General features: G+C 42.2%; 1 protein-coding gene across 1 annotated transcript; it reads left to right on the top strand.

Moving 5' to 3' along the window:
* Window positions 1-1,567: 1,567 nt before the first annotated feature.
* Window positions 1,568-11,169, top strand: LOC122186348 (INTS3 and NABP interacting protein). Its single transcript, XM_042882923.1, has 5 exons — window positions 1,568-1,642; window positions 2,057-2,133; window positions 6,712-6,814; window positions 9,237-9,327; window positions 10,465-11,169. The coding sequence occupies exons 2-5, from the start codon at window positions 2,109-2,111 to the stop codon at window positions 10,558-10,560; spliced, it is 315 nt and encodes a 104-aa protein (XP_042738857.1). The 5' UTR covers window positions 1,568-1,642; window positions 2,057-2,108; the 3' UTR covers window positions 10,561-11,169.
* The last annotated feature ends 1,479 nt before the right edge of the window (window positions 11,170-12,648 follow it).

Below are 12,648 nucleotides of genomic sequence, written 5' to 3'. Positions count from 1 at the left end.
GAAATACCTCAGCTTTGGATCATCATGTTGGGCTCTGTACCGTTCTTTACTCACAGTGCTTCTCATCAGTCAAGGACAGTATACAAAGCCTGCAGATGAAGTGAACCACAGATCAAGACAATATAATTAAAAAGGTTGAAAAACAGAACATGTGATAACTCCCAAGAGACAATGAGGAATTATTTAGATAAATCAAGAAAAAAAAAAAAAAATCAGAGGGAAGGAACTCGGTCAGCTGTTTAGACAAAGGGATTTGGAAATAATGCCCATGTGTGCATAAAACAGCAATGTTTACCTTCAGCAGTATTAACACGACGTTAGTAGTCCCAAAGCAAACAGAAAGCTCCCTGTGATTGGCAGCTATTTGCTGGTTGCTGGAGTGCTGGTTGGGGTTTTCAACAACACACGCAAACGCACAATGACAGGTTTCACCAGGCAAACAGTCTGGGTAATCAAATCCTACACCTGGAAGTCACAAGTCTCCAGACATAAATTTGCCCAGTTTTAAAGTTCTCACTCTTAGAGAAGTTCTGAGAGTAAGCACAAAAGCATAAACAGCAGCATACTTGGTCATCGGAACATTCCCCACCCCAGAACATGTATACATAATAGGAATACAGGAAAACTTGCATGACAAACGTACTGTTTTCAATCAGATGGACATTGCAAATACTGTGTATTCCCCCAAATTATTATTTCCACATAATCTGCTCTGTCTGCAGCAGAAGTTTGAATAAAAAAAAAAAGGCAGCTCCCTTCAACAACAAAGTATACATTTGGTTGTCCAAGATAATGGAATAGCATGGCATTTGGCAGCCACTTTCCCTACATTCTTACCAATATGAGTAATTCCATCTTAAGTAAAACAACTCCAGCTTTAACAAGCCCTCGTTCCACTTTAAGCCTGGATGCTGGCAGGCAGCTCGGAATTTGTAGGGCTTGGTGAAGCACATGAATGTAAGTGGCCTGCAGGGTGTGGGCATCACTACCAGCCCACCACCCTCATGCTGTGCCAGAGGCTTATTGAAGTACCAAACGTTGAAATAGCACGCACACACACACAAGTTCTTTACTTCATGAAAGCTTACTGCCTGAATTAAAGCGCTACATGTAAAGCTACAGCGCAGCTGCATTACTGCCTTCTCGACCAGACACAGCTCAGTGCTGGGGCACGTTTGCTGCCCACTGCGTTATCTGTTTGTTACAGTTTTAATAACTGATTTCGTTTGTCTGTGACGGCAGGTTCGGGTGCCAAGGCCCGAAGCTGAGCCCGCCGCCCGTGCCAGGCCGATCGGGCCCACACCCACAATGCCGGCTGGTTGCGTAGAAACCAGCGGCGCACACAGAGCGAGGCGGGCCCGCCCACTCTCTTTGAATCCGATTGGTCATCCTGGCACGTCCGTCAAGCCATGATTCGTGACGCTTTTCCGCGCCACCCGGAAGAATAAAGCTAAGCGCCGTGCAGGGACAGCTTCGTCTCGTGGCGTGTGACGTCACGTACGGGCCAGCGTGTGCCGTGAGCTGATTGGTCGCGGCGGTGCAGAGCGACCGGAGCCGCGCGAGGAGGGGCTGGTGGGACGGGATGGCTGGGAGTCCTCCGGGACGGGGCTGAGAGGGGCGGGGAGTGGGAGCCCTGCAGCAGGTGGGCACGGTTTGGGCATGGTGTGGGCACGGTGTGGGGACAGTCTGGGCACGGTGCGGGCACGGGACGGCTCGAAACGGAACGGCTTGAAACGGAACGGCTCGAAACGGGACGGGAGGGCCCATTCCAGCGGAGTAATGGGGGGGAGGGCAGGAGGAGAGCGCCTTCCTGTGAGCGGGGGGAGGGCATGCGAGCCTAATGCTGGTGTGTCTGGGGGGAGGGGGAAAGAGGAGTGGGGGAGTTTGGTTCCTGGGGGGGGGGGAGAGGGGGAAGCTGGGGGGTTGGGGCGTTGTTGTCGGGAGTGGGCCTGAGATGACTTGGACATTTATTCTTAACTGGTTGTAAACAGTGGTGGTGCTCTACATCCAAACTTTGAAAGGAGATGTTCTTACCCGTGCTGGGCCTGATTTGCAGGTATCAGTGAGGTTAACGTTTGAGCTGAGTGAAACTGGTCTGGAGTTGAAGGATGGCAGCGAATCCCTCGGGACAAGGTAGGCTTCTAACAGGAGGACTCTGGGCAGAGCATCTCCCAGGCTACACGTTAAGTGTGTAGAAAGGGCAAAACAGGGATGGAAGGTGGGGCTGGATGTGGCAAAATGTGTGCAAGCTCCTGGAGAAGGCATATTGTGTGGTTAGCATGAGGTGGCCCCAGGTGACCTCAGGAGCCCTAGGTGGCTGTGAAGGCCCTTCCTGAAACATGCTGCAGGCACACATGGCCATCAGCACGGAGCAGGACTTCAGCCCCTGTGCTAATGGTAGGGGACAACCAGAAGTCTGCACCAGGGACAGGTAGTGGGGTAGCCTAGAAGGAGAAGCCAAATAAAATCGTAGTTGCGCTCCCCATAGAGTGCCATGGAGTGTTTCTCTGCATGGTGTCACATCAACATTGCTTCATTAAAGACAAGGGAACTGTCTGTCCTGCATCCATCTATTGGGCTGAGGCACTTGGGCCAGGGAGAGGAGTGTTGTTTCAGACAATTGAAGGAGGGGCTTAAATCGCCCTCTAGAGGTGCCTTCTGGAAGTCTTAATGAAGCTCTGGAGCTTCTCTAATCTGTGGAAAAGTTGAGAAAGAAGCTTCCAGTATATTGTTCTTTGCTTATTGATTATGAGAACTGAATTCAGTTTCCCAGTACTGTGTCAGTACCCTTACCAAGAAGGCAGTCCTACAGAGCTGGGTACAGTCAATGCTGAAGCACAGAAACTGAAAGCACAGAATGGCTACCAGGCTCTTATCTTTTAGTTGCTTTTCCTTTTCTCTGTGCAGTCAGAATTCAACATAAATGCAGAAGAAATGTGTTGGTCCAGAAGACAAATTTTACTTGCTGCTTGACCAAAAGAAGGTAGTTTCTTTCTGTCCTGGTGTTCGCTCATAGTTTTGTCTTTGAGCGCATTGACGTTACACAGTCTGAGCAGGTGGATTGAGTGTTCTGTTTGCACACTCCCTCTTAAAGAGGAAGATTATGGTGTTTTACATTGAAATATATCATCTACAAAATGCTCTGCTCTGCATTTGAGTCTGATCTGTGTACAAGCACAGTGCTCAAGGGCTGTTGCAGATCTGTTCTCCAGGCAAATTTGCAGCTGTAAAGCAATCACAGCAATCAGTGGCTTACATTCATGGATGCATACAGCTGTTGAGAAGAGAGACAGACAAAATATTAGTGTATCTTTTGCTAAGTTAATGTACTGAGTGGCTAGTATGTTGTTTGTTTCATGGTTATACAATTTATATGAAAGCATATCAGAATGTAAATTGTTACTACACAATATAATGATGGATGATGATAGGTGATGTTTTGTTATGCCACCAGCCAGAGGAAGGTGAGAAAATCAAAGTACAGGAACTCCATGTTTTTTCCTAGGCATTCTGTCATCTTCTGCCTTTTGTGTGCAGCACAGGGTGGTGATAGTGAACTTCTAGCTTCTACACAGAGCACTTAATAAAACGCTTGTTGTCAGAAATACAGATATAACAAAGAGCAGGATTGAATTTACAATATCTTTAATCTGGGACCTTGGCACTGAGAATCCAGGTTCTCAGTTTAACATACAACACCACCATTGATCTGTTTAGTTGCTATAAACAAGTTGGTAATATTGTGTGGACTCCTGAGTTGGCAAAACAGAGAATAGTCCTGAACTGCTCAATAGCTGTGCACATCCAGTTATAAGGAAAGTCTAAACTTAAACCTTTAGTAATAATTGCTGTGTTTGGAGGGAAGTGGATTTGATGGGTGGACCACTCGATGGATGAGAAATTGGTTGAAAGGCTGCAGACAGAGGGTGGTCATCAATGGTTCTACGTCCAGGTGGAGGCTGGTAATGAGCGGCGTCCCCCAGGGGTCTGTCTTGGAACCAGTGCTCTTTAACATCTTTATGAATGACATCGATGATGGAATCGAGTGCACCCTCAGCAAGTTTGCTGATGACACCAAGCTGAGCGGTGCGGTTGGCACGATGGAAGGAAGGGATGCCATTCAGAGGGACCTCGACAGGCTGGAAAGGTGGGCCTGGGTGACCTAATGAGGTTCAACACAGCACAGTGCAGAGTTTGGCACTTGGGCCGGAGGAATCCCAGGCATCCATACAGATGGGAAGGAGCAGTGCTTGAGAGCAGCCCTGTGGAGAAAGACCTGGGGGTCCTGATGGATGAAAAACTTAACATGACCAGCAATGCACCCTTGCAGCTCAGAAGGCAAATGGTATCCTGGGCTCCATCAGAAGAGGGGTGGCCAGCAGGGACAGGGAGGTGATTGTCCCCCTCTACTCTGCTCTTGTGAGGCCCCATCCAGAATACTGCGTCCAAGTGTGGAGCCCCCAGTACAAGAAAGACAGGGAGCTGTTGGACAGGGTCCAGAGGAGGGCCACGAAGATGGTCAGGGGACTGGAGCACCTCCACTATGAAGACAGGCTGAGGGAGCTGGGCTTGTTCAGCCTGGAGACAAGAAGGCTGCGGGGTGACCTCATTGCAGCCCTTCAGTACCTAAAGGGAGCCTACAAACAGGAGGGGAATCAACTCTTTGAAAGGGTCGATAACTGCAGGACAGGGGGAAATGGTTTTAAGCCAACTTAAAAGGAGGGAACATTTAGTTTGGATGTCAGGAGGGAATTCTTTACAGAGAGTGGTGAGGTGCTGGAACAGCTGCCCAGAGAGGCTGTGGATGCCCCATCCCTGGAGGTGTTCAAGGCCAGGTTGGATGGGACCCTGGACAACCTGGTCTGGTATTAAATGGGGAGGTTGGTGGCCCTGCATATGTGGCAGGGGGGTTGGAGATTCATGATCCTTGAGGTCCCTTCCAACCCTGGCCATTCTGTGATTCTGTTTGAAAATCATTTCTCATCAGTGTGTCATAACTGAGGATGGCTTTTTTTTTTTTTTTTTATTTTTTTTTTATTTTTGCATGTTTACGTGTTTAGTTGTAGAAAGCAGAAGGGCAGGAAAAAAAAACTACAGATGGAAAATTACTCTCCCTACAACTCAAATAGATAACTTATGTAGCTATTACATATTGGTCTTTTACTGAAGTGCTCTAGAGGCCTGGGCAGGGAAAATCGGAAGGGAAATCTCTTGCAAACTGTCAGATTTATGAATAATTTTGTAATAATGCCGGTTTTTCTCACTAAAATGGATTTCTCATGCCCCACTCTCTCAATTGTTAACTTTTAAATAAGCAGGTTTAATACTGCTTTAAGAACAAATTAAAAATACTATTGGTAGGATCTTCATGGTACTCAGCTGAGGAAATAACTTGTATGTGTTGGATGTCTCCCTTCATTTTCCCAAGTTGGATTTTTTTCTGTTTATCACTGACAAATTCTCTTAAATGATTTTTTCAGTACAGTGGATGGCAGATGGATAATGACTGAGTTCTGGAGCAAACTATTACTTAAAGTAAATAAATAAAACTCTCTGAGGAGAAAAGAAAAAAACAGTAATTCAAATTTTTTCTGAATCTCTCCATAAATGTACTGTAGCAAGAGTTGCACTAAAAGGAAAGATCATGGTCTTGCTTGGTTTCTGATCCTAGTCCAAAAACAGCAAATAAAATTTTATTCTTACAAGTGTCTTAAAGCTTTCTGAATCATAGCATCTGCTTCATGATAAATGTAAGTACATTTAGTTCTTATTTTTTAGCTGAGAGTAATGTATTAAAAAGTAGTCTCCTTTTTCTTGCCTGAGTCACCGTGTTGTCTGACTTCCAAGCACGCGCTCAGATTTATGCATTTGAAGATAAACTAGCACTGGCAGAAGGGTACTGGGTGTCATGCCAAATTCTTAGGCAAAAAGATTAAAACTGTGTAGAACGTATGTACAGACTTGATGACCTTAGCTTGTGCTCTCTGAGAAGTGCTTCAGTTCCTGTGTAGTTGTACTGTCTCCAGAATTCACGAGATCTGAGCTAGCTGCAGCTGAGAAATGTTGAATCATAACTTGTTGGCAGGATCTCACAGCCCTTGCATCTATCAGAGCACACATCCTGCTATCTTTCAACATCTTGTGCTCGTTACTGTTGCTTCTCTGGTTTTCAGATAGAATTTCTGCATTAATTGAGTAACAGATTGTGACTTTATGTACAAGCACATATGCAGGCTTATTGTTGGCCTCATCCTTATTACATATGTAAAAATTGTACTACAGTTTGAGGTCACTAGCATGGAAAATTAGGCCCTGGAAGTGTATTATTCTGTTATCATACTTTCCTTGACTGTATTTCAAACGTAGAATCTGCTAAGTTTACCTTTCCTTTGAAAGGGAGGTTATCTGATCATCTGCTATGGCTGTAGCTCCAGAAGTGTGGGAAGAAGTAGGGTCTAACTTGAGATAGAAACCTTTCTTTTAAAATGTATTCTTAAGTATGATAGCTTGAGGGAGCTATTTCAGGTTGTCAGAAATGAGAAGAGGAAAATTAAACCTTCTTATTTGTACCTTTTTGGATGGGAGCAAAGCTTTGAAGATTAGTGTTCATCATAATGTCATATTACACAGCGATTTTTAATTCCACAAAGTTAAAATTGGGACACAGAAATCAAGTAAATTTTTCTAACATTTTTCTGTCATTCTCACCAGGTTTCCAGAATAAAAATAGGGTTGCAATCCTCGCAGAATTAGACAAGGAGAAGAGAAAATTACTTATGCAAAACCAGTCTTCCACAAATCACCCTGGAGCCAGGTATTTTCTGTTTTTAGACCTGTGTGGATATCATTAAATCGAAGGGTGAGGGGTGAAGAAATTCTAGAGCAAGCTTTAAACTTACTTAAACAGTTACCAGTAGTGCTTGCTAGCCATCCTCAATAATCAGTCAGAGACACTTTGCACACTAGGACCACATTAATATTCAAAGTTGTTCACCAGAAGTGAATTTTGGCTTAGTTGATTTCCATCTGAGAAGGAGAGAAACACATATGCTTGTTCAATTTAAGTGTATCTTAACGAATATTTAGGAAATAAGTACCTAGAAAGTGTTAATATTAATTAATATTAATATTAATTAATGCCAAAATGCTCCAAGAAATGTAGGTAGCATGCTATAAGCTTCAAGGTACTGTCTAGAGAACAGTTCTAAAAGTGAGTTAACCCTGCATGCAAGACGAAGTCAATTCATACTACTACCAATCTTTTTGAAAAAGAGACTGTGTTGTAAGGGTGGTTCTATGCATTAGGTGTAATGATCTAAGTTGAATTCAGGAGATTTTATTGAGATATCTCCTATTTAAGGAAGAGAAACTATGGATTTTTGTTTTGAATCAGTAGCTAGAAGATCTCGCACCAGCTTACACAAAGGAGTGGAGAATGTTGTGTTTTGGGGCCAGCACGAAGCAAGAGTTAGATACTCTGAATACAGACTGAGTGCTGCCTGACACTTTCTTGAAGGAGACTAGATCACCTTTAATTCTTCATTGCTGTGTGCGGAATATTTGAAATCGCCTCACCTAGATCTCTTCTATAACTCAGTGCATAGGTATGATTCAAATGCAGCTGTTGATTTGGGAGGAGAACAGAAATCCTCACACCACTGTGTGCAAACACCGTCAGGCAAAAATACTTCCACGCTTCATTGCAGGTCCAGCAAGTTTCAGGAATGCTTGTTTGTTTCCTTTTTATTTAATGAGATAAGCATTATGCCAGTGAGTGGAATTAGAGCCTGTTTTTTTCAAAGGGGACAGAGCAGCAGACACGCTCTCTGCTTTGGCATAGTGAACTGACTGATGCTTGGTTTTTGAGCCACTTACAATTCTGTGGATGGAATGTTGTGCTATGGGCTTTGAACCACGGAGTCAGCCAAAATGAGACCATGGAATTTCTGCAAATTTGGTAGAAAAAAGCTTGGTGTATGCAAACATGTATTATAGCCAACACAGCCTATGTAAGTGTGAATGAGGCAATTCATTTCTACCCTTAGCACAAGGGAATCCTCTCTCTCAATTCAGAAAACATCAAAAAATGTCAGCTTGTGATGAAACCTCGAGACAAAAATCATACTAAAAAGTTAGAGGAGACAGAATTGAATGCAACAGAAACACTTTCAATGTAAGTGAAAATATTATCTTTTAAATAAATTGAGTAGTACTTTTTTCCAGCAGTGATGCTTATCTTCATTTTTGTCATGAAATATGTTTAAATGATTTCTACCTGGCTTACATTATACTTCTTTAGCTGATCTTACACTTAGATCTTTTTCAAAAACAACCATGCTCATGAAATATTAGGTAATAAATCAGCTGTTGACATCATTGCTGCTAGGAGAAATCAGCTGATGAGTTTCCTTGGATCCCTTGTTGTTTTTCATACTTCTGTTTATGAGTGAGTGGAGCTGGACTTTGAGCACCAGTATCTAGAGCCAGTTTTAGGGAGAGTTGTCAGCTGCCTTGCATTACAGCTCTGATGGCAATCTTCACTGATTTTTATCTGGAGGATGACTGTGCATTTTAATATATAGAGTGAGGGAAAACATCTGCTTTTAATTTCTTATGTTTGCTTAGCAAGTTGAATTAGTCTCAAGATACAAGAGCAAAATAAACCTGCTTATAAGCTTTTATTTGAAACCTAATATAAGCTGCACTGATGTAAGCAAAATCAATTTGCATACCCTAAGCTGTTGTCAGGGGATCATTATTTTGGTTATGTTAATAGGAAGCTTTTTTTACTACAAGCAGTGAACATGCTGTCCAAGAACTGATTCTTATGCTGAGGATTGCAGAGCTCCTGTTAGTGCTTCTGTTCATAAAAATGATTTGGGACAATCACAGAGTGACTGAGAAATGGTGAAAACACAAAGCTGCAGTTCTGAAAACTGCTGATGATTATATCCCACTTGTTCCACTTACTTTAGTGGGACTTCACCACCAGGCAGAATCCACAACAGGCTTCAGGACTATGAGCTTTCCAGGTTTAGTTTGTCATCAGTTGGTTTTGCTAGGTCAAATGATACAGCTGTGATCACTCTATTTTTCCTGTCTTACTTAAGTTAACAAATAGCAGTTTTCCAAATAATAGTTCAAGTCAAGCCATGAGTCAAGTAAATCCTAAGACGTGGAGGTTATGGTAGTTTAATCTGTGGGTGTATATCATATAATCTTGTTCTTTTTTGCAGCATTGCACTTGCACGATCACCTCTAAACAAGGATTTCCGTGACCATGCTGAACAACAGCACATTGCAGCTCAGCAGAAGGCTGCACTGCAGGTAAGCTAATACAGAAGGGTGCCATTCAGTTCAGCTCTGTTTCAGGTGTGCATCCTTTCAGAGAGCAGTCCTGCTCCTAGGCAGAATGAAAAAGTCTTTAGCAGCTAGGTTTCACAATTGAAGTATTTCAATATATATATAGTATATATATCACATTTGTCACAATTGAAGTATTGTCTTTTGTTCTGAAGTTCTGTCTTTTGTCTCAGTATGGTTGGGGGCATAGCATAATCACAGACATTTTGTACATCTCTGTCAGTTTCATCGGGTTTAGGAATGTCTCATGAACTGTAGGGAGAGCACAAGTGGTACAGATTTCCTCGTTTGAATCTGAGGAGGTGCCAAGTAAATACCTTGCAGTCCTGAGCGATTCAACCAGAGGACTTGGGAAGCTGAGTTTTACATTTACAGACTATCTTGCTCATGTTGGGTGAAGTTGATTTCAGTGTTGAAATCGGAAATTGAGCAAGAAAGCCAGTGCACAGCCACTTGTTTTCTTGCTGTTCCAGCATGATTTGGCAGAGAGCACAGGGAAAAATTTGGAGATGCAAAACTAACAGCCCTGTTTCTGTATCTTGTGTGTTGTTGTATTTCTTTTAGCTGTTAAAAGCCACAGCTTGCCCAGTCCTTCAACCAGAAAGGGCTGTATAGGATTGTACAAAGGCTGTCTAAAGCCATAGGCAGCAGATGTCCCCTTCCTGTGAGCAAGCATACGTGCATCATTTGAGCAGAATGCTGATGTTCTAGAAGTGTCTGATTGTGTGGCATTTGTACATGCAACCTCAGACTGTGTGACACTACTGATGCACCCTTCTAGTATACAGTCACATGTGACATCAACCGTGTACCTAGACCTGTAAGTTGGTTATTGATGGGAGTGCAGGTGTGAGGTCTTTGAGAAGAGTTGCCAGGAGTTCATTACCACTGGGATTTCAAGAGAAGAGAGCAGCAGAAGATGGCGAAGTTAATGCAGCTGATGGGCCCTTCTCAAATATGTCTGATTTAAAATGGTGTTATTAAATTGGAATGTAAGAGCAGACTGTGAGAAATACTGCTTAGTGCTGCAGAAACTGTAGTATCAGAATTGTATCAGTGCTGCAGGGATTTGTGCTTTAACAAATATTTTCCTTCTTCCAGCATGCTCATGCACATTCCTCAGGATATTTCATAACTCAAGACTCTGCATTTGGAAATCTTATTCTTCCTGTCTTACCTCGACTTGAAGCAGAATGAGTGATGCTGTTTCTCGGAACTGATTCTAGCCATAGTAGGACTGCCTGATCTTTTAATTCCTTTATTTTTGACTCTTAAATCCTATTTCATTTGGGATTCTTGTGGTTGCCTTTGGAAGTGCAAGCTCAACTAATGAAAAAGCAGTGTTCTCGAACAGAGGTTTTATTACATATTTCAGGCTGAGATCAAACATAAGACCTCCTTGGTATGTCAAGTGCATGGTGCTTGCTCATTTCTTCCTTTTTAAATAAATGTCCAAACCAGAGAGTCATCAAGAGATGTACACAATAATAAAGATCATAAGTGCTGACCAAGTATGCAAGTACCACTTTTTCTACTTTGATGAAAAAGAAAGTCACTTTTTTCTGTCAAAAGCAGACATGAATTTATTATGCACGTCAGTAAGTCACCTTTTTTAATTGACATGCAGGAACATTACTGGTATTATGCAGTTTGCTGTTACAACATTATGTGGTCTTCACAAATCCTTTGTTGTAGTGTACCTACCTCTTTATTTCGTGAACTATGAAAATGAATTAAAATCACCAAGAAGAGTGGAAAAAACAATTGTTTCAAGCAGACTTTCAATAAAATAAAAGAATCCTCTAATTTCAGATTGAAAGTGTGGAAGGACGTTTCAGATAAATGGTTGTGAAGTTGTGTCTTTTTCAGTACTTCTGAAGTGTGTTTTGTCTTTGTTTTATTCTTTGCCTTTTTTATTTGTGATAACCAACTGCATCTCCATGCTGAAGGAAAATGTGTTGCTCTTAATTTTGTGTTTGTGGTTATGCTACCAGTATAAAGTATCTTACAGTGAAAAATAGTACTTACATAGACATTTTTGTGCCTTCACAAAAGCTTTAGTAATAAAATGTACCTTGATTGTTTTTCCTACAGAGGCAAGATTCAAGAAACAAAAAAGAGAACTGAGGTGAAAGTCAGCAGTTAGAACACATCTGTTAAATTGGTGCTCATTTGAAGTACATCTGTCCAGTGCAGAAACCTTAGCTGTCCTGTCCTGGGGTTGTAGAAGTGGTTTCAGGAGCATGGACAGCACATAAGAAGTGCAGAGAACAGTCTGCTGAAATACTAAGTGACATTCCAGGGTATCTTTCTTCTCTCTGAAGGAGATTGCCTCAACCTGGTGAGCATTACTGAGTTACAGGCGCTATTAACAATTCCATTTCTTATGTGTAAGAGAGCAGAGCAAGGGCCAAGAGATTGGTGAAGGTATGAAAGAAATGCCACCACTTCCATGTATGTCAGCTGAGCATGGAGCTCTGTAGAGGCTATGATGTACTGAAACCCTTTTAAGAAGGAGAATCGTATAGAGGAGGTTTGATAGGGCTTAAAGATGTGTAATTGCAGTATCAGCTATTCATATCAAGTGCCTTTTGAGGGATTTGATGTGGTGAGTCATGGGAATGATTATGGTTTTTATGGATGCAGGAAATTACATTAGAGAAAAGGGTTTTGTCACTCCTGTTTTCAGTGGTAGGGTCTCTGTAGGTTGTTCTTTTTTTATTACGAAAAGTAACTTCACCATGAAGTTGTCCTGACCACTCAAATTATTCTTCAGTGTGAGCTGAACACAGTGAGGCTTTGGAGAAAAGGATCTGGTAATCTCTGTGTACAGAAGAGGATGAATTGTTCAAAGCTTGGAAATACACAGAGGTAAAAAAGGGTAAGTAGATAATAGCAAAAAGTTCTGATTTTAGTGTTCAAATGAGTCTGAAAAGCAGGCTGTACTTTTCACTTTAAAGGAACTTTCTGTTTCTTTGAGAAAAGTTATGGAAGAGTATCTGCTTTCTTTGGAAACAATCAGTGCTGTCAGTGTTGGTGTACAGAACTGCATATGATCCAAGCAATGAAGCAGTTTCTCCTCTTTGAAACTAGTTGCTCTACAGAAGTAGCTGCCATGCATCTGGCAGTATCCATTACCTTGGTCACTTAAAAACAGGAGCTTTGTATCTGGTGCTGATCAGTTTACTTAAGAGCACCTTCACATTCTACATGTGTGAATCATTTTATTTCAGTTGCTGCAACATTAATTATCGTTTCCACTTAGCACGCTTTGTTGATGTAGAG

This window comes from Lagopus leucura, unplaced genomic scaffold (assembly GCF_019238085.1).
Source record: "Lagopus leucura isolate 7727_CA_CO unplaced genomic scaffold, USGS_WTPT01 Super-Scaffold_100036, whole genome shotgun sequence".
In the NCBI taxonomy this organism is placed as follows: Eukaryota; Metazoa; Chordata; class Aves; order Galliformes; family Phasianidae; genus Lagopus; species Lagopus leucura.
This window is presented reverse-complemented; position numbering and strand designations above follow the sequence as displayed.

Bases quoted from the DNA above. Each gene is read 5' to 3' on its own strand.
- LOC122186348 (XM_042882923.1), top strand. From the start codon at position 2,109: ATGGCAGCGAATCCCTCGGGACAAG. The intron at 6,815-9,236 runs GTATTTTCTGTT...TCTTTTTTGCAG, and splicing joins ACAAATCACCCTGGAGCCAG to CATTGCACTTGCACGATCAC. The intron at 9,328-10,464 runs GTAAGCTAATAC...TCCTTCTTCCAG, and splicing joins AGCAGAAGGCTGCACTGCAG to CATGCTCATGCACATTCCTC.